Raw genomic sequence first — 23,332 nt, 5'->3', positions numbered from 1 at the left:
AACACCAAAAACCTCTTCCTCCTGATGCAGATGCTCTTTTCAAGCCTGCCCACTCTCTTACTCTTGAGAGAGTGCACTGTTGCTTTCAATCATTCAATATAAAGCTTCCTGCTTGACTTTCATGGTCCATCCTAAAATTCTTTTCCTGATTAACACCAAGAACTTGGAAAAAACCTCCATTCAGAGGCCACTAACAGTCTAAAGTCTCCTAATGACAGTGAATTTAAAAATATAATAACATTTCATGATTTCCCACATTAAAACAAGTTAGAAAGTTGTTTGTACCCTAACACCAAAGGACCCCTTCTTAAAGATATGAGTCCCTTAACAGACAGTACAGATGACTTTATGACCCTATTCTCACCCTGGACATAGATGATGAAGTCAATTAGAGACCACAAGGCAGAAGAAATCTTTAACCATGCCATTAATGATTGATAACATAAAACTGAAAATTCTGAACCACTGGCAATGATTACTCCTTTGACATGAATACAACTCAGTGGTCATCACTCTTAAATTACTCATAATTTCTATTGCTTATAATTCAATATTTGATGTCACCCTCTTTATCATGTAAGGAAGTTGTAAAAATGGAAGAGTAAACAAAATTTGGAAAAACATATGCCTCAACTCCAAGGTAAACATCAGCTATAAGTTACTAGAGATTGTAAGAATATTTTCAGTTGCATAACTACTTTAAATGGGGGTAGGTAAACTCATAACTAATGAGCGCATAGCACACTGTATGGGGGATGGGCACACTTGTAGCTCTGGCTTGGGCAATGCAAAGGCATTACACATAACCAAAATGTTTGTAGACCTATAATATTCTGAAATTTTTTTGAAAAATGAAAATAAATAAATAAATTGGAAAAATAAAAATATAAATAAATAAAATTATAAAATAGTAAATGATTATTTACTCTAACAGGTTAGTGCAAAATGATGTTATTAAAATGAAGAAAATTATGTTAAACCAGAAATTTAAATTTAAATCTTTACATACCGGTGGCTGGTTATTTTCACTTCCTTCATGACTCTCTTGCTCATTCTCTGATGTCACTTCTAGGTCTTCTTCTGCTAAAAAATCCATACATTGAATTAAATTGGATTAGTTAGAAGAGTGAGGTAAAAGACAGTCTTTATAGAAATAGATAGAAAATAAAATTTTCATTGTATAAATTTAGAGTTTAAATGAAGCTAAATCTATGATGAAATACTTACTTCTTTAAGAAATACTTCTAATTAAAAAAAGAAAAAAAACCCAAGCTTCAAGAAATCACTTGGGGTGACACCTGGTGCAAGGCATACAACATCTCAAAGATTCACTCACAAATTCTATTAACTATTAGCTATGTCTGTTAACTGAAGAGGAAAGTGGCCATAGATCTGTGTGAACATGCTGATTGATGAGGGGAAAAGGGATCATTAATCAGCGGAGAAAGTCATGACCCTGAGAGGGTAACCATCAAAACTGATGGGAGAATGCTACAGCATATCTGTAACACAACCCAGCAGAATTATTTGTACCATTATACTATAATTAGTTATCATGTTCTTCAATTTGTCCCACGATTTAGAAGTACTCAGCTGCAATGCAGTTGAGAGCATAATTCATCTTTCATCGGAAAAACTATTCTGAACTGATCAGCTTGGATTCATTTGTAGAATGCTAGTTAATGAAAATATTCACCTTTTTCATTAGTTATATGGGCTATTGGTATGCCTACATTTCTTGTATCCTCTGGGTTAGTCATCTTAAACTTTCTTGATACACACACATACAAAAAGCCTTAACACCACATCTAAGAAACAATGTATAATAAATTTTCTATATTGAAATAACAATTTTAGTATTCAAGGATGAACTCTGTAATTTTTTTTCTTTTTAAAATTAGTTTGGTTACCAAGTAGTCTTTAAAAGACTTTTATGAAACAATTACCTTACCAAAAATTTAGCTATCTTAAAAAAGGGGCTGATGCTTCTATATTCAAATTAATCTCATTTGATTAACTAATATTAATGCAACATGTATATTTGATGTCTGACAGCTATGGGGAGGAAAAATAAATTACTATTGTTCACCCCAATTCTAGCACTCCCTCCTGCTTCTACTAACCTTTAAGTAGCAAGAATCTAAGCTTCTGTTTGAGTGTAAATATAATGAAGTCATCTGAAGTGCTCCCAAGTTTCCTCATCAACTCCAAAATCACCTTCCTAACTTCTTTCATTCCTCCCTCCTTCACCCCTCACAATCTTTCTTCCTTTACAGCAGTCATGTAGAGATCTGTGCCCCTTATTCTCCTCCTTCAACATCTTTGATTTATTATTCCCACCACATCTTTCCTCTTCATTTAGCAATAGTACCTTACATCTCTAATTTCTCCTTCCTCATCACTTGGCTCCTTCCCCTCTGGCTACAAACAGGCTCAGAAATGATAACAAAATAATGTTTTCCCCTGATCCTGTAACGTCTTAAACTGTTATCCAATGGCTCTTCTTCCAGATTTCTCTAAAAAGAAGTCTATACCCAAGGCCCACCAGCAGGAGCATCAGCTGAGAAGTTACTAGAAATGCAGAATCCCAGAGCTGTTGACTCAGAATGTGCATTTTTAACACAGCTGATTGATGAAAGTTTGAGACGTTCTGGTCTACACTGAGTGTACTTCCACATTCCTCTACCTGAACTGACCCTTTTGGAATCTAGCCTCATGTTCCTATCATGTCCCCACAAACGAAATTGTATTACAAGTCATAATGTTTCTAATGGGCTGCTTATCAGCCTCTATCTTCCCTCATCTCTCCATAACTGACCCTATTCTCTTCTTCTCTCCAAAGTTTTTATCTTGAGCAGTACTAATTCTACCCTATGAAGTAAGAACATTTCAAACCACATTAAATTATGCATGTGTACAGCTGACCACATATGCTTCTATTCCTCTATGGTATAGAAAAGATAGTGCTGCAGGTTTAGGTGCCTCAATCCTTAGTGCCTTCCCAACAGTGAGGGAGATAAGAAGAGTGACAAATGTTTGCTGTACTTCTCTGACACACTCTGGTATTGGAAGCTCACTTTATATGCTTCCCAGATTTCAAACACTCTGCTCTTCCTTTTTCTGAAGAATTATTTTATTTGACCACCCTCCATTACATATGCCTGCTTCTTGATGCTTGATGATATTCTTTGGATTTTAGAATGTATCAGTGTACATATTTTTAAATAAACAGTCTGTTAAATGATTTTCTTTTAATAAAATATGGTTCTTACCTTCTACTTGTCCATTTACGGTGTATTCTTGTTTGTGAACTGCAGCCCACCGTAAATCACCACGATACTTCTGTGGGAGATTCGTGGAGACATTCTGTTAAAATTAATATCAATAATAAGTTTCAATTAAAAAATAAAAATAATGAATTCCATCAAAATTTTCCAATCATATTCTTAAAACTACCTGAATTTCCTATTGTAAAGGCAATTAGACTTAAAAATAAGAGAAGTATGTATTGAAAAACCAAAACATTTGTACAGGGAACTTCACATATGTTATCCAGCTCAAGGTTACCTTTTATCTATTTCTGGCTATTGACTCTGAAAACCAAGAATGGAGGAAAAAGGCAATATAGTCACAGACAAAATATTAATGGGTATGCACATTTCAACAAGGAAGTAACTTCAAAATACCTGATTGTACTTTACAATCCCCACCAAAAATAAGAAGAGTATTTAATATATATACATACATACAATACACCTACTATAATAATTACATAATTAAATATTTAGAATAATTTTAACCTTCGAAATGTTTAGTGTTAAAATAAGATACTTAGCATGATAACAAACATCAGAGTATGTCAAGTTCAGGAAGAACAGCACATTTAACAAGCTGCATCATTTTGGAAACAAGGGCTTGCAAATATCTAAATATTTTTTAATAAAGTTTTTACTGATAGTATAAACGGATGAATAAAATGATGGAGTAGTAAAAAAACATATCTTTATGTCATATTTCAATAAAACCAAGGAAATGTTACACATGTACAAGGTAAAGCAAACAAATATTAGAGATACACAAAGTAAAGTATATGTAACTCTTTCCCAATTAAAAAGAAAACTGCAAAAAAGAATAGCAAACCTTAATGAAGAGAGAATTATAAGAATATTTATTCATAAAGCATCTAAATGGTGCTGGACACTTATTTGTACATTTTTTCTATACTTAATAATAATTGAGTAGGATGGTGGTTGTCCCATTTCCTGCTTCCTGGTCATTCCAGGATGTTAAGGGTAAAATGAAGAGATGTGATCCACTCATCTCTCCGTCCAGAATGTCCTCCTCCTAGACTTTCACGTAGCTTGCTCATTCCTAGTCATGTGAAATTCGGCGATGTAAATGTCACCCTCAGAAAGATATTCTCTGACTACAGAATTCTATTCACATTTCCATCCCCATCCTAACTACAAACTACCTCAATATTTTCTAACCAGTCTCTGTTTTCCTTATATGCAGAACTTATAATGACCTATAGCTCTTTGTTGTTTACTTATTTTTCTCTTCCTACCCCTATAGCATATTCCCTCATCTTGTATATTCAGTGTCTTACTTCCCAGCATGTAGTTGGTACTCAATAACAGACATTTAATCAACGTCAAAACATGTAAAATCCCATCAGGAAGGTCTCAGGCATCAAATCACTATATTCCCACAGGACATCTCTGGTAATAGTCTGCTGGGAAACTGAACATAACCAAAATTAGGAATCCATATGCTTGCTATAACTTCCATTCTTTTCTTAGGACTACTGCCTTCTGGTTTGCAAAAAGTACCTTCAGCATTCATTAAGTTAGTGAATATCAGTGTAATCATTTGGTCCCTCATTTGTATAAACACTCTCTCCAGTTTACAAAATGTTTTTATGTTTCTTACCACATTTGTTCATTGCGCGTACTTAAGGAATAGATGTTAGTACCATATTTATGAAGAAGGTCACTGATATCTGAATAGGATAAATCATTCATTTTTTTCAAGATTGCATGGCTACTAAGCGACAGCACCAGGACACTAACATGTCTTCTGGCTTCCACTCAGTGCTGGTACCACTGTGCAGCAGCTGTTCTATCATCAGACCCTTCCCATATCTTTCCACAGTTGTCACTTCAATGTACACTGTCATTATATTATGCTGACACTAGTACAAACATGGATGCCACAAAAATATCCAATGGCTTCTATTTTTAAAAATGAATTCTACTTATTAAAACACCACTAAACTGAACTGTTGTTACTATAGTCCTACATATTTACTGTTCCCATACTTTTCCTTGTCTGGAAATGTTGTTTGCAGATCTATACTTAACAACCCAATTATACGAACACCTTCAAGTTGCAAATATTATCTTTTTAAGTTCCATGTTGGAAAAGACAATCGTTCAAACAGTTTCTCTCTGAGTATCATTAGGACTTTTACACACCCACATATAACATAGAATGATTCATTTGATCATAAGTTGACCTGGAATAATTCTTTTGTTGTGGAAAAACCTAAGTTGAGAACCCAAACTGATTCCTTTTCTAAGCTTTATTTTGTTGCACTATACTATAGTAGCTTCTTAAATGAATCCCACAGGTGAGAAGAATTGTACTATGCAATAACCAATTTGTTAATTGTGAGCTGAAAATACAAGAAACTAACTCTTTACGGGCATAAACAGAGGTGAGAACATAAAGTCTAAACATTTCCTTTTAGGTTCTAACATCATTTGATACTTATATTTTAAAATAACAACAACAATAGACAGTACCTCCAAATCCTGAGGTGATTCTGCATCTTCATTTTTTCCAGGCTTTAATGCAGACATCTTGTCTATAAAATGGTATTCACAGATACACTCATGAGAACATTTTTATCGTACATTTTAAATACATATACAAGTCTATCACCATTCATTTTTATCTCAATAAAATAAAACTAATAGCAAAAATAATTTCAAGATTGAACCAGTTTTAGGAAGAAAAAAGTAGACAGTATCAAGAAAGACAGCAAAAGAAATATATTTAAAAGAAATGGATAATATATTTGGGTCTGCATACTTTAAATGTTTTTTTGTGTGTGTGATGGCATTTAAGGATTAAAGAGTATCATAGATATTCACTAACTTACCACTTCTGTTATTTTTGTGCACATAAATAAAATTGACATTACTTTTTGCTCTCGCGGAGCATGTTCAATAATACCAATACCATTTTCCTTTTGTCCAAATGCTGGCTTTGTTGCTCCTTCCTATTTAAAAAAAAAAAATCCCAACTTCAGAAAACATTGCATTTATTCCCTCACTCACTCACTCAATTAGTCTATAAGACAATGAACGTTACTCTGTCTATCAAATCACAGGCACTATTCTGGCAGAAACTGATAATATAAAAAAACGGTGGATTTTGCCCTAGATTCAAGAGGAGTTTGAGATGTATGAAAGAGAGATGGAAAAGAATAATTCACTGATTATACAATTAAAGTGAATAAAGGACAGTAAGGGCACAAAGGAGAGAGCAGTGAGTTCTGCCTGGGAAGATCAGGAAATACTGCAAAGATATATGGCCACATTGTGAAAGATAGAAAAAGTGCTGAGAATGGGTGTGAAGCATTTCAAGACAGGGCAATGTGAGAAAAAGGATGAGTATTTGTAAAGTATATGAAAATGGTAGAATTAAATAATGAAATTCTATACAGAACTCAGAAATTTTGAAAATGAGAATAAGAGGAGGAAAAATACGGTTCAATTTTTTCAACTATACTTTTAAAAATTTGAAGAATGTGAGATATAATAGTACTAATATATGAAAATATTTATTTCTGGAATATTATCATAACATACACTTTTAAATTGAATAAAAAGATTTAATTCTAAAGTACCAATTCAAGATGCTGCAAGAAGACTATTTTTAAAATTAATCTTAAGTTCCATCTGGATCTCTCCCTTGACCCAGTAATCATTCAGCAAGAGATTGTTTAATTTCCATGACCTTGTGAAGCAGTGTTTCTGTTGGAATTGATCTCTAGTTTTATACCACTATGATCTGACAAGATACATGGTACAATTTCTATGTTTTTAAATTTGTTGAGGTCTGATTTGTGGCCTAGGATTTGATCAATTTTGGAGAAAGTTCCATGAGATGATGAGAAGAATGTATATTCAGCTTTATTTGGGTGGAATATTCTGTAGATGTGTGTTAGACCCATTCGTTCTAGAGCTTTGTTTAAGTCCATGATTTCTTTGCTTACTTTTTGTTTGGGAATCTGTCCAATTCAGTCAGTGGGGTACTGAAATCCCCTCCTAATATGGAATTACTGTTTATCATGCTATTTAGATCAAACAGGGTTTGCTTTATGTATCTGGGTGATCCTGTGTTCGGTGCATAAATATTAAGAATTGTTAAGCCTTCTTGTTGGATTTTTCCTTTCACCATGATTTTGTGACCATCTTTGTCTTTCTTTAGTCTTGCTATTTTAAAATTTATGCTGTCTGAAATCAGAATCACCATGGCCTCTCTCTTTTGGTTTCCATTTGCTTGGAAGTTTGTTTTCCAGCCCTTGACTTTGGGTCTGAAAGTATCTTCAAACTTTACTACAAGGCTATAGTAACCAAAACACCATGGTATAGGCACAAGAATACAGATATAGAATTTTGGAGTAGGACAGAGATCCCAGACATAAAACCATCCTCATATTGTCATCAAATCTTCAACAAAGCAGACAAAAGCATACATATGGGGAAAGAATCTCTATTCAGCAAGTTGTGCTGGGAAAACTGGATGTCCATGTGCAGAAGATTTAAACTGCATCCCCACCTCTCACCTCTCACAAAAATCAACATACGATGGATAACGGACTCAAACCTGAGGCACGAAACCTTAAGAATTCTGGAAGAAAATGTTGGGAAGAGTCTTTTAGACATCCACCTAGGCAAAGAATTTATGAAGAAAACCCCCAAAGCAATCACAGCAGCAACAAAAATAAACAAATGGGACCTGATCAAATTACAAAGCTTCTGCACAGCCAAGGAAACTATCATTACAGCAAACAGACAAACTGCAGAATGGGAGAAAATATTTGCTTTCTACACATCTGATAAAGGGCTGATAACAAGAATCTATATAGAACTTAAGAAAATCAACAAGAAAAAATCAAATAGCCCCATCAATAAATGTACAAAGGACATGAACAGCAACTTTTCAAAAGAAGACAGATTAATGGCCACCAAACATATAAAAAAGTGCTCAACATCTCTAATCATTAGGGAAATGCAAATCAAAACTACAATGTGACATCACCTAACTCCAGTGAGAATGGCCTCTATTAAAAAGGCCCAAAATAACAAATGCTGGCATGGATACGAGAGATTGTGACACTCTTATACTGCTGGTGGGACTACAAATTAGTACAACCCATGTGGAAAGTAATTTGGAGATACCTCAAAGAGCTAAAAATAGAGATATCATTTGATCCCGCAATCCCACTACTAGGCATCTATCCAAAGGAAGAGAATAAAGACATTTGCAATCAAATGTTTATAGCAGCACAATTCACTTTTCCAAAGCTATGGAAACAACCCAAGTGCCCATCAATACATGAGTGGATTAATAAAATGATATATGTATACCGTGGAATAATACTCAACTACAAAAAAGAACAGTGATCTAGTACTTCTTATGTGATCCTAGATAGAGATTGAGACCATCCTTTTAAGTAAGGTATCAGAAGGATGAAAAAACATGCACCACATATACTCACTATCAAATTGGTACTAACTGATAAACACTAAGGTGCTCACAGGGTAGTAATACTCACTGGGTGCTGGTCAAGTTGGGGGGTGGAGGACTGAGGGGAGTAAACCCACAGTTAATGGAAATGGGGAACACTGTATGTGGGAAGGACACTCTTATAGCCCTAGCTAGGGTGAGGCAAACAATATTTCATGTAACCAAAATGTTTGCACCCCCAAAATATCCTGAATTAAAAAAATTAAAATAAAAAAAGGAATGACACTAAAAAAATAAAATTAATCTTAAAATTTTAAACTGTAGAAGAGAAATGCTTATGTGATGCAGAATTATGATGTATTTCTAAGTACTATGATCATGTAAGAAAGAAACATAAAGCCCTCCATTAAATTTCACCTTGTTTTCTTACTCCCATGGAAGCAACATACTCATAGCTCTAATTTCCTATTTCCATCATATACGATGGTAGTTAAAAATTGGACAGAGCATCTACTATAAAGAACATAAAGCTATGATTACCCGAATTGAAGATTTAAGAATCTTTAAATACATCTACAATTGTCAAACAGGCCCCAATATTCACATAAGGAGTGGAGAGAGGACTACAAAATCAAGTCTACAGGCTTTCTGAGTTTTGCAGATGAACAAATTTATGTGCAAGATATAACAACTATGAATACTAAACTTAAAAAATCTTCCTGAGAATAATATAAAATGTTCCCAATGCTAGAAATATTTTGTAAAAGTAAACAACCATCTTCCAGAGATGAATGTGTATACTCTGTTGACAGTCACCCCTTCTTTATAATGCTATGACAATAAGTAGTTTATTCTAGGGAACAATAATCAATTATGATTGCATTCATGTGATGTATACATATGTGTGTCTGTTATATGTAGAAATTATTGGCACAAGATAAATCACATGTCCAGAAGTAAACAATTGTAGCATTTATTTCTTCAAGAGGGTTGCAGCTCAAAATTTATATTCTTATTTAATGAATACTGATTAAGAACCTCCCTTATATAACCTGAAATTTTAAAAAAGATCAAATAAAATGTTTATTCCTTTCTCTATTTTCAAACAGATCTAAAATGATTGTCAACATTATACCAAACAGTAATACAAATTATTTAAGTAAGTTATGGATATGCAAAAGATAAGTTATAAACCTTAAAGAAGAAATGAAAGAGTCAAAAATTAATAATTCATAATATCAGATATGGCCTGAAATATATTTCACTTGGCATTATCCAGGAACATAGGTTTTACTCGATTAAATATATTACTTTAATAATTTACTAGATTAAATGTATTACCTTAATAATTTTTTAAAAATGAGGATTCATTTTTTTCCTTTTTACATAGTTTTTATTTGAGCATAATAGATGTACAAATTTTGAAGGGACATAAATTTTGATACATTTCTAGAATCTTGTCAGTGTACTTGAGATATGCATCATGTTAAATAGTATCTGTTCTTTATGGCAGAATCATTTGAATTATTCTCTTATAGCTAGTTTTAAATGTACAATATATTAATTATAGCCACCCTTAACTTTTCGGTTTGTTTTTCATTAAAGCAATCTATAAGTTTTTAAAAGAATATCAGCCTCTTTTTCATTGCCTGTCTTTTCTTGATTTGCATGAAAACAATTTCTAACATACCTTACGATACAGAGTTCCCACTCTCATTTATCTCCACTATTTCTGTTATCTTTTCATAATAATTTGTGTGATCTTGTCTCTCTTAATCAAACTTTGTATTTATCTTGCCCTTCTTCCATGAATTCTTCCCCATCATCCCCCTCTTCATTTCCACATTTCTGAGCTGCTCTTTTGGGTTGCTTTCTAATTCTTTCCTTCTACAATTTCTAACCTAAGAATTGTTTACTCCCCTCAACTTTTACAAATCTCAATCCTGTCCATCCTTCCTTTTGTTATTACATTTGTTTTCTATTATGGCCTTGAGGAGGTCCATTTCTTTACAGTATTTTTGTCAGCATTATGAGGATGGGGGAGGGGTACATAAATATATGGGGGAGACAAGTTTTTCAAATAATAACTTACCTTTGTAAGACCACAGTTTTCCAATGACCCGGAGGAAGGTTTCCGCTGAGGCTCAGGTGGTGGAAAGGAAGGATTTAAAAAGCCCTGGACTTTGCCTGATGTTGTGGGAAAGCATTCAAACACATCTTCCTTTGGATGATCAGAAATCTTGTCCTCAAACACGTTTCCCTTACCTGTTCTCACAGTAGCATATTTTGCTTCTACTACAGTAAAAAGAAAGTAAATAATATGTAAAGATATTTGTAATGAAGAATCAGTGGATAACACAAAAATAGGCAATCTTTAAAAAGCTTACAATTTTTCCTGGATTGCTGAGAAGCAGTAGTCAAGTTGGTTAAGTTTGGTTCAGAAACATCCTAGAACAAAAAACAATAGCTTTAAGGATAACAAGTATCAAAGTGGTAAAATAATTATAATATTCACCATTACCATATGACCTAATGCAAAGAAAAGAGGTTTTGGAGTAGATTCAACCTCAATTCTGTCATTTACTAATTTACATCTTCTCATGGGGTGAAGATTACGAGAGATGGTACAGATGTCCTAAGAATGTTACTCCCTTTGCCCATAATCAATTATTCTACAAATGCTATAATATCCATTAGATTATATTCTTAGCCAAAATAGCCTGAGACAAAAATGGACCTAGTCAGCTTACAGGATTATTAAGGTAACTATCATTAAGATACTTAAATTAATCAATTTTGTGTTACATTGTGAAATGTGTTTGCATGATTTACATTTGGATTAACTATCTCTTGCCAGGGAAAATGGGAGAGTTTAGGTTTTAGTAATAACTTATTTTAATGGGTTGGCTTTGCAAATATTATCAATCACTTCTATTATGTTTGTCAAAATTCTAAAGATAAATTATTGTATAGATTCAGGTTCTCCCAAGAAAGACAGAAAACAATAATAAACCTTGTGGGGCAATCATTGAAGAATGAAAGCCACAAAGAGCTACTCAGTAGAAAGCTTTCACTAAATACGATGACAATGAAGACAAAGAGGCACTGACAGGGTACACACTGAGGAAATGCATTCTGCAAGGAAATATTTAGATTGGGGAAAAGCATTTTTGCAAGGTGGAAGAGGAGGATGAAACAAACAAACAAAAAGAGACATGACCACTCCACCTAATATGTGATTAAACCATGGAAGAAAAGGAAAAATATTCTGTATGATAAGGTACATGGAGAAATATGAGAATAAAACAGAGACTTTAGTTTACAGTATATCCATGATAAAACTGATAATTGATTAATATTTACTCTACAATTTACTTTCCTATATTCTTCTATAGGAAAGAATTTAATTTAATTACCATAAAACAATAAATTATTGAAACATAATCATCTTCCACTATGTGGAAGCTGTGACACTATTGCTACAGAGATAAAAAAATCAGAAAAAAGAAATATTCCATCTCTTTTGTACTTGGAGAAAAAATTGGTAATTAGAATTATAAAGATTAATGTATTGCTTAAAAAGACATTTTTTAATAGAACTTCGGTTGAAGATAAGGAACACTTAAGAAATTTTAATCTGAAATCCTAATCTAAACTTCTAGTTGGATGATACTAGAAAAGATAACATAGTTCTCTTTCCTACTTATGATATGTTGCTAATTTGTTCATTTTTATGAAATATTTTCTCATAATAACTCTCCTGAAGTTGTACAGTCTAATTATTAAAGGGGAACATAAATTTAAATTATATTTTAAAAATTCAATAGATTTAATTATTAATTATACTATGGATATTGTTACTTTTAACATTCCATTGTAACCTTAATATTCTAACATTTCTTTCCACTAAAATTCATTTATCTATTCATTTATTCCCATTAAAATATATTAAAATGCTTTATACATGCCAGATTACATTCTCCATACTCTAACACACACACAAATATGTTTCCTAACCTGTAGTAACTCATAGTAATACAGGAGTTATAAAATTATTATTTAAATAACTAGGAAAAACATGGAGTGGATATAGCTTAGATGGCTGACTAGAGATATCAGAAGCCAGATCATCTCAGAAAGAAGAGAAAGTTTCAGATGAAATCATAGCCCAGATGTAATTCTGCAGGAAGAGTACCAGAATCTGCCAGAGACGCCAAGGAAAGAAGTCACAGGAAATAACAAGAAGGAACAAGATTTTAGAAGAAATGAACCCCCAGGGAATTAGTGGCCCCATGGAAAGGGTAGGTGGGTGTGTTTGATTTTCCTCCTTTCACACCTCTGGCAGTCCTAAGGCTCCAAACTATTGGGTAGACCCTGTAGCCTCATAAGCCCAGCACTGCTGCCCTTAGTGAACTGAGAGCTTCTTGACAATACAGCACCAGGCTTCTAGCCCACTGGTTATCACTCACGCTTACCACAGACCCAAGTTGAGGCAGCAGTTGTCATACTGCTTTTCCAGCTATTGTGTGCCTTTGCCCTGCCCAGGGGAATTCAGCATTTTACATTTCTTGACACTGGAACCCACACAAATATTCTCTAATACTCAGTCAGATTGCAGTAACCACAGGGCACTGGTAGGTCTTAGGGGAACTGTGTGATCCCAGAGCTTGGACATACAGGGTGGGCTCCCTTCAAGTAAAAAGAGAGTGCATCCCCTGCAGGGTACACCTTGGGAAAAAGAGGACCAGAGTGCCAGCTCTCCTCCATTCAGACTCTTCTCCCCTGACTCACAGCACTGGACCTGCTCTACAGAGCAGAAAATGCTACATTCTACAGAAAATGCTCAAAAGTGCTCTAAAAATCAGAGTGCAGTCAATACAGTGTAAAAATAAGTAGAAGTTAAAACTCAAAATTCTTACAAAATAGTAAATTAAGTGAGAATACAAAGCTACCGGTAAAAATCAACAAGACTGAAACAGTATTTCACTAATCAATATTAACATTCAATGTAAACCTTCTAAATATCCCACTGAAAGATATCAATTGGTGGCATGGATGAAAAAACAAAACCCAAAAATATCATGTCTCAAAAAAATACATTTAATTCATAAAGATTCTCACAGAATCAAAGTGAAGGTCTGGAAAAAACATTATACGCAAATGGATATAAAAAGCAAGCAAGAGTAGTTAATCTTATACCAGGTAAAATAGACTCTAAAACAACAATAATGACAATACAAAGATGGTTATTATATAATGATTAAGAGATCAATTCAATAAGAAGATTTAACAAATCTAAATATATATGTACTTAACACCAGAGCTCCCCAATTCATAAAACAAATGCTACTACAGCCAGGAAAAGAAATCAATAGGGGCATAATTATACTGGGGTACCCTAACACTCTACTGACAGAACTAGATAAATCACTGAGGCAGAAAATCAGCAAGGAAACAATGGATTTAAGATGGTAGAACACATACACCTAAGAGACATTCGCAGAATATTCTGCCAAAAAAACTGCAGAATGCACATTCTTCTCATCAGCACATGGAACATTCTCCAAGACAGAACTTATTCTAAACCACAAAACACATCTCAGAAAAGTTTTAAAAAATCAAGATCATATCATGTATTTATTGTCTCATACTACAGTGGAATAAAATGAGAAACAATTCCAAGAGGAACTCTCAAAATTGGACAAATATATAGAAATTAAACCACTTCCTGTGAAATGATCTTTGGGACAAAGATGAAAACACGACAGAAATGAAAAAATATTTTTCGATTGAATGACAATGGCAACAAAAGCTATAAAATTTTCTGAAATGCAGAAAAAGTAGTAACAAGAGGGAAGTTTATAAGAGCACAAAATATCTACATGAGAAAGACAACAAATTAATAACCAAATATCATACCGCAGGAAACTAGAAAAAATGAAAACAAACCAATGCCAAATCTAGCAGGAGACAAGAAATAACAAATAGCCAAGCAAAACTAAACAAAAGTAAAACCAAAAAGAAAATACAAAATGTCAATGAAATGCAAAATTCGTTCTTTGAAAAGATAAAACCATTGACAGACCATGAGCCAGATTAGCCAAGAAAAGAGATGATTCAAATAAACTCAATCCAAAATGGAAAAGGAGACGTATTTTAAAAGAAAATCTGAGATTACTACAAACACCTCTATGCACACCAACTAGAACATCTAGAGGAAGTGGACACATTTTTTGGAAAAATGCAAAGTCCCCTGCTTGAATCAGGATAAAATAGAAATCCTGGATGAACCAATAATGAATAATAACATTGAGTCATTAACAAGAAAACTCCCATGGGAAAAAAAAAAAGCCTAGGGTGAGATGGATTCACAGGTATATTTTACCAGAGCTACAGAAAAGAACTTGTACTATCCTACAGAAATTGTGCTACAACAAGGAGGGAATCCTCCCTTACTCACCTGACAAAACCAATATCATCCTGATAACAGAGCCAGGTAAGGACACAACAACAAAAAAAGAAAACTATAGGCCAATGTCCGTGATGAAAATAGATTTAAAAATTCCTCAAAAACAAACAAACAAACAAGCAAAACCTAGCAAAAAACACTTCAACAATATAATTCACCATGATCAAGTGGGTTTCACCTGAGAGAGGCAAATGTGGTTCAACATACAAAAGTCCATAACTGTAATTCACCACATGAAAAGAATTAAAAACAAAAAGAAAGCCTAATCTCAATACATGCAGAGAAAACATCCAACAAAATCAAATACCCCTTTCATGACAAAAACCCCCAAGACACTAGGCATAGGAAGAATATGCCTCAAAATAGTGAAAACCATATATAAAAAACTCACTGCCAACATCATACTGAATGGGGGACATCTGAAAGCATTCCCTTGAAGAATTGGAACGGACAAGGATGCCCACTTTCACCACTTCAATTTAACACACCACTGGAAGTCCTAGCCAGAACAATGAGGAAAAAGAGAGATAAAGCGCATACAAATTAGAAAAAATTGAAGTCGAACTATCCTTGTTGGTTGAGAATATGATCTTATACAAAGAAAAACATAAAGACACCTCCAAGACATTCCTGAAATAGATAAATAAATTCAGTAAAGTCTCAGGTTACAAATTCCATGTATACACATCACTAGCATTTCTATGCATTAACAACAAACAAGGTAAGAATAATATCAGCAACTCAATCTCATTTATAACAGCTTCCAAATAAACAAATAAATAAATAAATAATCTGGGAATATACTTAACCAAGATTGTGAATCATCTCCACAAGAAGAACTACAAAATACTACTTTAAAAATGTCCTAGATGATACAAAAAATTGGGAAAGTATCTCAGGATTATGGATTAGAAGAATAAATGTTGTGAACATCGCCACATTGACAAAGTAATCTACGGATGCAATGCAATTTATACCAAAACACCCATGTCACTTTTTTCACAGAATTAGAAAAAACAAACCAAAAAAACCATATGATACCAGAAAAGAGTACGAACAGCCAAAGCAATGTTAAGGAAAAAAGAAATCAGGTGGCATCGCATTACATGATGTTAATTTACACTATAAGGCAATATTAACCAATAAATCACACTACTAAAATAAAAGTAGATACATACACCAATAAAACAAAATAGAGAACCCAGGAATAAAGCCAAATACCTACAACCAACTGATCATTCACCAAGCAGACAAAACCATAGACTAGAAAAAGGAAACCCTATTCAATAAATAGTGCTAGGAAAATTGGATATTCCTATACAGAAGAAGGAAACTTGATTTCAATCTCTCACCATATACAAGAATTAAATCAAAATGGATTTAAGACTTAAATGTAAGACCTGAAACCATAAAAAAAATTTAGAAAAAAAATACTAGAAAAAACTATCCTCAAAATAGGGTTAGGTAAAGAATTCATGTCTATGACCCAAAAAGCAAATACAATACAATCAAAAATAAATAAATTGAAATTAAGTTAACTAAAATGCTTTTACATAGCAAAAGATGTAATCAACAGGGTAAACAACCTACAGAATGTATGCACAAGCTCCGTATCTGAAAAAGGCCTAATACCCAGAATCTATAAATAACTCAAATCAACACGAAAAAAGAAACAAAACCATCAAAAGTAGGCAAAATAAATGAACATTTTTCCAAAGAAAAGAAACAAATGACTAATAAACATATGAAAACACATCACTATTCATTGTACATCACTATTCATTAGAGAAATGCAAATCCAAACCACAATGCGATACCACCTTACCCTTGTCAGAATAGTTGTTATTAAAAAGTCAAAACCAATAGATGCTAGTGGGGATGTGGTGAAAAGAAGAGGCTTATACACTTTTGGTAGGAGAATAAATTACAACAATCTCTATGGAAACTATAAGGAGATTTCTCAAAGAACTAAAAGTAGACATACCAAAAGAAAAAGAAAGTCATATTATAAAAAGGACATCTGTAGGAGATCTGAGAAGAGCAAGATGACCAAATAGAAACCTGCAGCAATCATCCCTCCACATGAACACCAAATTCAACAACTAGACACTCAAGGAAGCACCTTCAGGGAAACCAAAAATCATGTGAGTGATCTCAGTGCCAGGTTTCACATTCAATCAATGAAAGAGGCATTGACTGGGGCAGTAAAGAGCCTTGCACACTATCCCTGCTCCATCCGCAGGCAATGCCACACCAGTACATCAAGCAAAGAGAATACATTTCCCTGAGTCAGAGAGAATGAAGTGATTGTGGGACTTTGTATTGAATTTCAGAGGAACATAGCACAGGTCAGAATACTGCCAGTGCCCACAGAGGGAGCATTTGGACCCACCCAGCCAAAGAGAAATTCTCTGTCCTGAAACCTTAGTTCTGACTACGTCCATCAACTGGCTGAGAAAAAGCAGCCTGGGGCCTGAAATAAATTCGTAAGGCAGTGATTTCACAAAGGACACCATCCTTGGGTAGTTCCTGTGCCTGTGCTGGCTCCGATCCAGTGGGCTTGAGGTACACATGACCCAGAGATACACTAATGGTGGTGGCCAAGACAGTGCTTATGTCACCCTTCCCACAAACCCTGGCAGTGCAGCTCAGGGAGAGTCTTCTTCCATTTGGGGAAAGGAAAGGAAAAAATTCAGAAGACTTTGTTTTGCAACTTGCATGCCAACAGCAAAATAAAGTACATAGCAGACTCCTAAGGCCCTAGATTTAACAACATAGTCCATGAATTTCACTCCTAGAATCACCTTGAGCCCGAAAGATACACTCTGCTATTAAAGGAAAGACCCAGTCCTGGCAGGATTCACAACTTGCTGACTAAAGAGCCCTTGGGCTAGCATAAACATCAGAGGGAGCCAGGCAACAGTCACCATGGGCTTTTGTTGAGATTGGCTGGGGTCCAGTGTGACCTAAGCAAAGTCTTAGCTATGATGACCATGAGGGAGTGCCCACATTGTTCCTCCCCCAACTCCACCAACTCAGCACACAGAGTGAGGAAAGAGAATGACAAATTTTCCTCATAATCCAGGAAATTCTCCTATATCATTCCCAACTCCACCAAGCCAGTACTACAAGGATTTAGCAATCGTCGTATAATTACTGGACGTGGGGTTCCCCCTGTGCTGATTCACCTGTAGTAACCAACAAGTTACTTAACAACACTCAATTTCCTTTGAATATCTGGAAAGCCTTCCCAAGAAGCTCATGTTAAATGGAGCCCAGATCAAGAAGTTTAAAATAAATAACTGCAAGATGGTGAACCAGAGGCACCACTAGCCAGAGCATCTCTGTAAGAAGGAGGAGCTTTAGATGAAAGAGAAAGAACAAACAGACAAACGAACACAGATTGAGTGACAGTCTAAAGGAAGGGTTTCTGAACCTACAGGAGACTCAACAGGAAGAGGCTGCAAAACACAACTGGAAGGAGAAAGGCATCAGTGGGGATTAAGCCATGAGAGGCTTGGAAACCTACAAGAAGGGTAGGTGGAGGAGGAGTTAACATCCCCCTCCCTCACATCTCAGACTGTCGGTGGGCTCCAGAGCTGCTGGAGCATCCTTCTGCCCACCTAAGCCCAGAGAATGTTGCCACCAGTGAGCAAGGAGCTTCTTAAAAACAGGAAACCAGGCTCCCAGCCTCCCAGGACACCTCCCGCCCTTCTGGGAGTCAGCTATTCTCCAAGAAATACAGGTTCCATGCAGGATCCTTGCAAGACATTTGGAAATAATAGAGATAGAGACAAAGTGTAGTTTAAAATGATGGGGGAGGCAGAGGGCCTCCAGCATTCCCGTGAGCCAGGAGTCACTGAGTGAAATCCTGCATCAGTATTTATTGGTACAACAATTAGCTGTTAGCGGTTACAGATATATGTGTACAGATCATTCATTTAGGTTTAAAGTCTCCCCAAAGGTTTCAAGAGATCCTTTAATTAATTCTATCTACATGAGCAAATGGTTACAAAATTTTTCTGAGATAAACTTCTTAAGCACTAAGTTAAGAATAGAACTAGCTGAGTATACAAGTTAAAGATAAAATTACCAATTAGCAATAAAGCTAAAACAGAAATATACAGACCATGTATTTCTTTATCTAGTTTGTCATTAACTGAGACATGTGGTCAAGAGCGAAGCAGGAATTGTCCATGAGGCTAATTAGCTTTAGCTACAGGTGCCTGCTGGGCTGGCATCCTTTGATCACTTCCTTAACCTGTGACCCTATGCCGAGCTCCGCCTTACACAAGCTCCAGGTGCTGGCCTGCAGGCCTCGAGACAAGCATAGCCTTGCAGTCACCCCGGTTCAGTGGAATGCCTCCCCTGTTGCTAAGCAGCTTCTGGAATGTGAACTAATATGCTCAGTTTCCTTCAAGCAAAGCCCTGAAAAACTCTTGAAACTCTCCATGTCTCTGTATTCCAACAACACCCCACAGATCTGAACTGGACAGTAGGTGTCATATTTCTTCTCTACCACCAGACACCTTTGTCCTCCCTAGGGGGCTTCAACCCCTCAGGTTCCATATTACTCACTCCCACATAGACATTGCTCAACTTTGTCCCAGACTACAGGAGCCACAGGGGTCCTGTGGGTCCCAGGTGATCTGCATGAATCTGATACCCCATCATTCTGGACAGACTGCCTCCTGGAGAGAGGGCTGGAGATGACCAGAGTGGATTTTCCTCCAGCCAAACTCTTCTTCTCTCCTTTCCCTCCCCAACCCATCGCTGCCAAGAGAAACAATTGGGCGACCACATGGAGGCCTCTACAGGAAACAGGGTTCACACTTTTCCTTATTGGTCCTGCAGTGGAGAGAGGGGTAACACAGACCATGAGCTCCCTGTCTGCTAGCCATCCCTGGTGATATTTCCCCAGCAACTCCAGTAAAGCATGGAACTACCAAAGGTGGGGGGACAGAGAATCAGCTTCGGTACCCCATGGATGACTTGGGAACAGCATCCACATCCCTGGTATAGTCAAGTACTGGATCCCAGGGATGGGCCCACACACCAGATCATGTATGCCCAGGTCTCAATCGTATTGCCCGGAGGCACAGAAGAAATATTTGTGAATAAGTGTCATGAAATGTGGGTGCCTGCAGGGACAGACAAAGAGGAGAGTGCAGTGGGGGTCCTAGATGTAGTGTGCTCTAAGGGCACCCCTTCTTACATGGGAGGACCGCACTTCCAGCTGAGGCCAGGATCCTGGGAAGGGATCATCCTGGCTTGCACAACAGTTGTAGGGGACCTTGGCTGGTTTGAGGGCCTAATGGCAGAGGCCTGGGAGAAACCATGTAATAAAGGAGGGTGGAAAGGAGTGAGGCATGCTCTAGACTGCCAGATTGAGGGACTCAGATAGCCCTGCCTCCTCACACAGACTTTCTGGTTGAATGGGGCCACTTGAGCCCCTCCCTGGCAGCTTTGTCCAGAGGTAGGGAGCAGATCTTCAACCCTTGTTAATAGCATTTTTCATCTTGATGGCAAGTTCACCACCCAAGCCAAACATGCCCAGCCTCACTCCCCCACCCACAACTGCTGTGGTGGAAAGTAAGGGCACACTTGGAAGTCCCAGGGTTCATCCAACCACTGGGGGCATGAGAGTGCTTTTCTTGAGGGACTAGACCTGGTCACATGACCCCCCAAAAAAGCATTGCAGCTTGTTCCTTCTGGCAAGCACCACCTACCAACAGTGAAGTCAATTTGTACATCTTTTTACTGCATTTACTGACTCATCATATGGGCTGTAATTGATGCTCACCTCCAAGCACCACCTACTGGTTCAGAGAATAAACTGGGCATGTCATTCTCTAAACAAAAGAAAATCCAAAAGTAAGAAGCAATATCTGCTCCAGATGAGAAGGAATATGAGACAGAACTCCAGAAATATGAAGAATCAAAGCAAAAGGACACCCCCAAAAGGGGACACCACATCTCTGGCAATGGGTAACAACCAAAACCAGAATATTGAAATGACACATAAAGAATTTTGAACGTGGATTATAAGGAAGCTCAACGAAATACAAGATAACAAGGAAACCCAACACAAAGAAAGGACCAAAACAATGCAAAAAATGAATAAAAAAAAACACCAAAGAGACTGAAATATTAAAGAAAAAAATCAAACACAATTTCTGGAAATGAAAAAATCATTCAAGGAATTACAAAACACAGTGGAAGACCTTAAGAATAGGTTAGATCAGGCAGAGGAAAGATTCTCAGTACTTGAAGACAACACTTTTTAATTGAACAATTCAGTCAAGAGATGGAGCAGATAAGCAAGAGGAACAAGCAAAGCCTACAAGAAATATGGGATTCTGTAAAAGGCCTAACATAAGAGTCATAGGAGTCCTTGGGGAGAAAGCCAAAGTAGCTGACTAGAGAAAAAGCTTGCTGGACCATCCCAGCAGAACAGTTGAGGATTGGACTGAGAGCAGAGAGTGATTACCGCTTGGAAGTAGACTTCAGGGATAGATACCACTGGAGTCCAGGAACACCACCAAGAAGAACTGAGTTACTGAGAGAGGAAGATAGAAGGGAGTTATTGGCATGTCCTGGAGCCCAGGGAAATGGTAAGGGTTTTCTTTTCCCCTCCCCCACCCAGAGGCCTCAGGGCAGCAATGAGATGCAGGGTTCTCATCCAATAGGGGAGTGCCAGAAGAGACAAGGGAGTTGGCATCTCTGCATGCAGATGCCATCTCCTCTGCACTCCCCGACTCCTGGCATCACAGGAAGTAATTTTGGCTCAAGCAACTCCTAGCCATGAGGCTGCACCCACACCATAGTAACCACCAAAGCACCTTGTACTGAGTGACTTGGTTCCACACAACAACACACTCCCAGCTGAGCCTGCCTTGAGCCAGAGAAGCACACTCCCAGACCCCATTCCAAGCTCAGCCTGCCTGGGTCAGCAGAGCTGCCACCAGGGCTCAGAGAGGCAGACAGACAGGTGCCACTCCAAACTTCAGAGTGGTGCAGGAAGTCCACAGCCCCTTCCCCAAACCATAGCAGCCCTGGAGTTCTCTGTGCTCAGTAACATGCTTCAGTGCCAGGGGCACTTTTCCACCCACAGCCCTCAGTTTGTGATCTTGCTGCCTACAGGTGCTTGGTGTGTTCAGCTGCTAATTGTGCAGACAGAAGGGCAGGGGCCATGGGGGAGAGATCCAGTTCTAAGTTCAGGTGGCAAGTGAGAACCCATGCCCATTGGGAGGGTGTGGAGGAGCACAAGAGAGCAGGGTTCTATGGGTGAGCCCCATGCCCCCTTCCCCACTGAGAAGTGCCATATTGGAGTTGGCTGTGCCATTGGGATGCAATTTGCATAAGTACTAGTTCCTATGGAAACCAAATGCCTTGAGTGCCACAGGCTGAATCAGAGCAACCGTCCCTATTGCCACTCACTTTAATAGAGAGTTAAGCTTGAACCAAAATTTCCTTTAGCTGCCATTATTCTCCCAGTGGGAGCATCACTTTAGTGGTGACTTTGGGGGGTAGAGAGGCCCACCCACCTTGCGTTGGGGTCTAGTGGCACAAAAGCAGTGTACAATTGGAGATCCCCCTATCTATCAGTGATGTGCAGAGACACATGCCAACAGGCCAGATACACAAACTGTGGGGAAGCTTGAGAGCCCACCTTGGGTGGAGAGGAAACAAAAGCAGACCGATCAGAGGGAAAAGTGACCAGGTTTGTAGATAAGAATGGAAAATCTGGCCAGAGGCCTCAGCAATCACATGAGTAGGCACCTGCCATCAGGAGCAGCCCTCTAATCTTCCAGAGACAACTCTCAACTCTGTATCAGTGGCACCCCTAATGGCCAGATAAGCAAACTCTGAGCCCCATGGAAGCCCACACAACCAGGCTATTGCACCCCAGCTGTGATCCATCTTGCTCCTCCCCCTACTTAAGGAGGGAGCAGGGTCCAAGCAACACCTGGAAGCTAACGGCCCCTCCCAAAGCTTAAGGCATTCGTATACCCCACCTAGTGGACCAGAGCCTACCATGGGCACAAAGGATTACTTCAGTAACTGGCTCCTCCACACAAACTAAAAGCAATGACAGCA

At 37.2% G+C, this 23,332-nt stretch overlaps 1 protein-coding gene across 1 annotated transcript; it reads right to left on the bottom strand.

The window, feature by feature from the left end:
• Positions 1-6,129: 6,129 nt before the first annotated feature.
• LOC123629974 (ankyrin repeat domain-containing protein 26-like) lies at positions 6,130-20,003 on the bottom strand. Its single transcript, XM_045539314.1, has 4 exons — positions 19,899-20,003; positions 11,151-11,211; positions 10,856-11,058; positions 6,130-6,286 (listed from the first exon to the last, which is right to left on the bottom strand). Exons 1-4 carry the CDS (start codon positions 20,001-20,003, stop codon positions 6,158-6,160), a joined length of 498 nt encoding a protein of 165 aa, XP_045395270.1. The 3' UTR covers positions 6,130-6,157.
• Positions 20,004-23,332: the final 3,329 nt, after the last annotated feature.

This window comes from Lemur catta, unplaced genomic scaffold (genome assembly GCF_020740605.2).
Source record: "Lemur catta isolate mLemCat1 unplaced genomic scaffold, mLemCat1.pri scaffold_66_ctg1, whole genome shotgun sequence".
In the NCBI taxonomy this organism is placed as follows: Eukaryota; Metazoa; Chordata; class Mammalia; order Primates; family Lemuridae; genus Lemur; species Lemur catta.
Note: the sequence above shows the minus strand (reverse complement) of the source record. Positions and strands in the feature narration are given on the sequence as shown.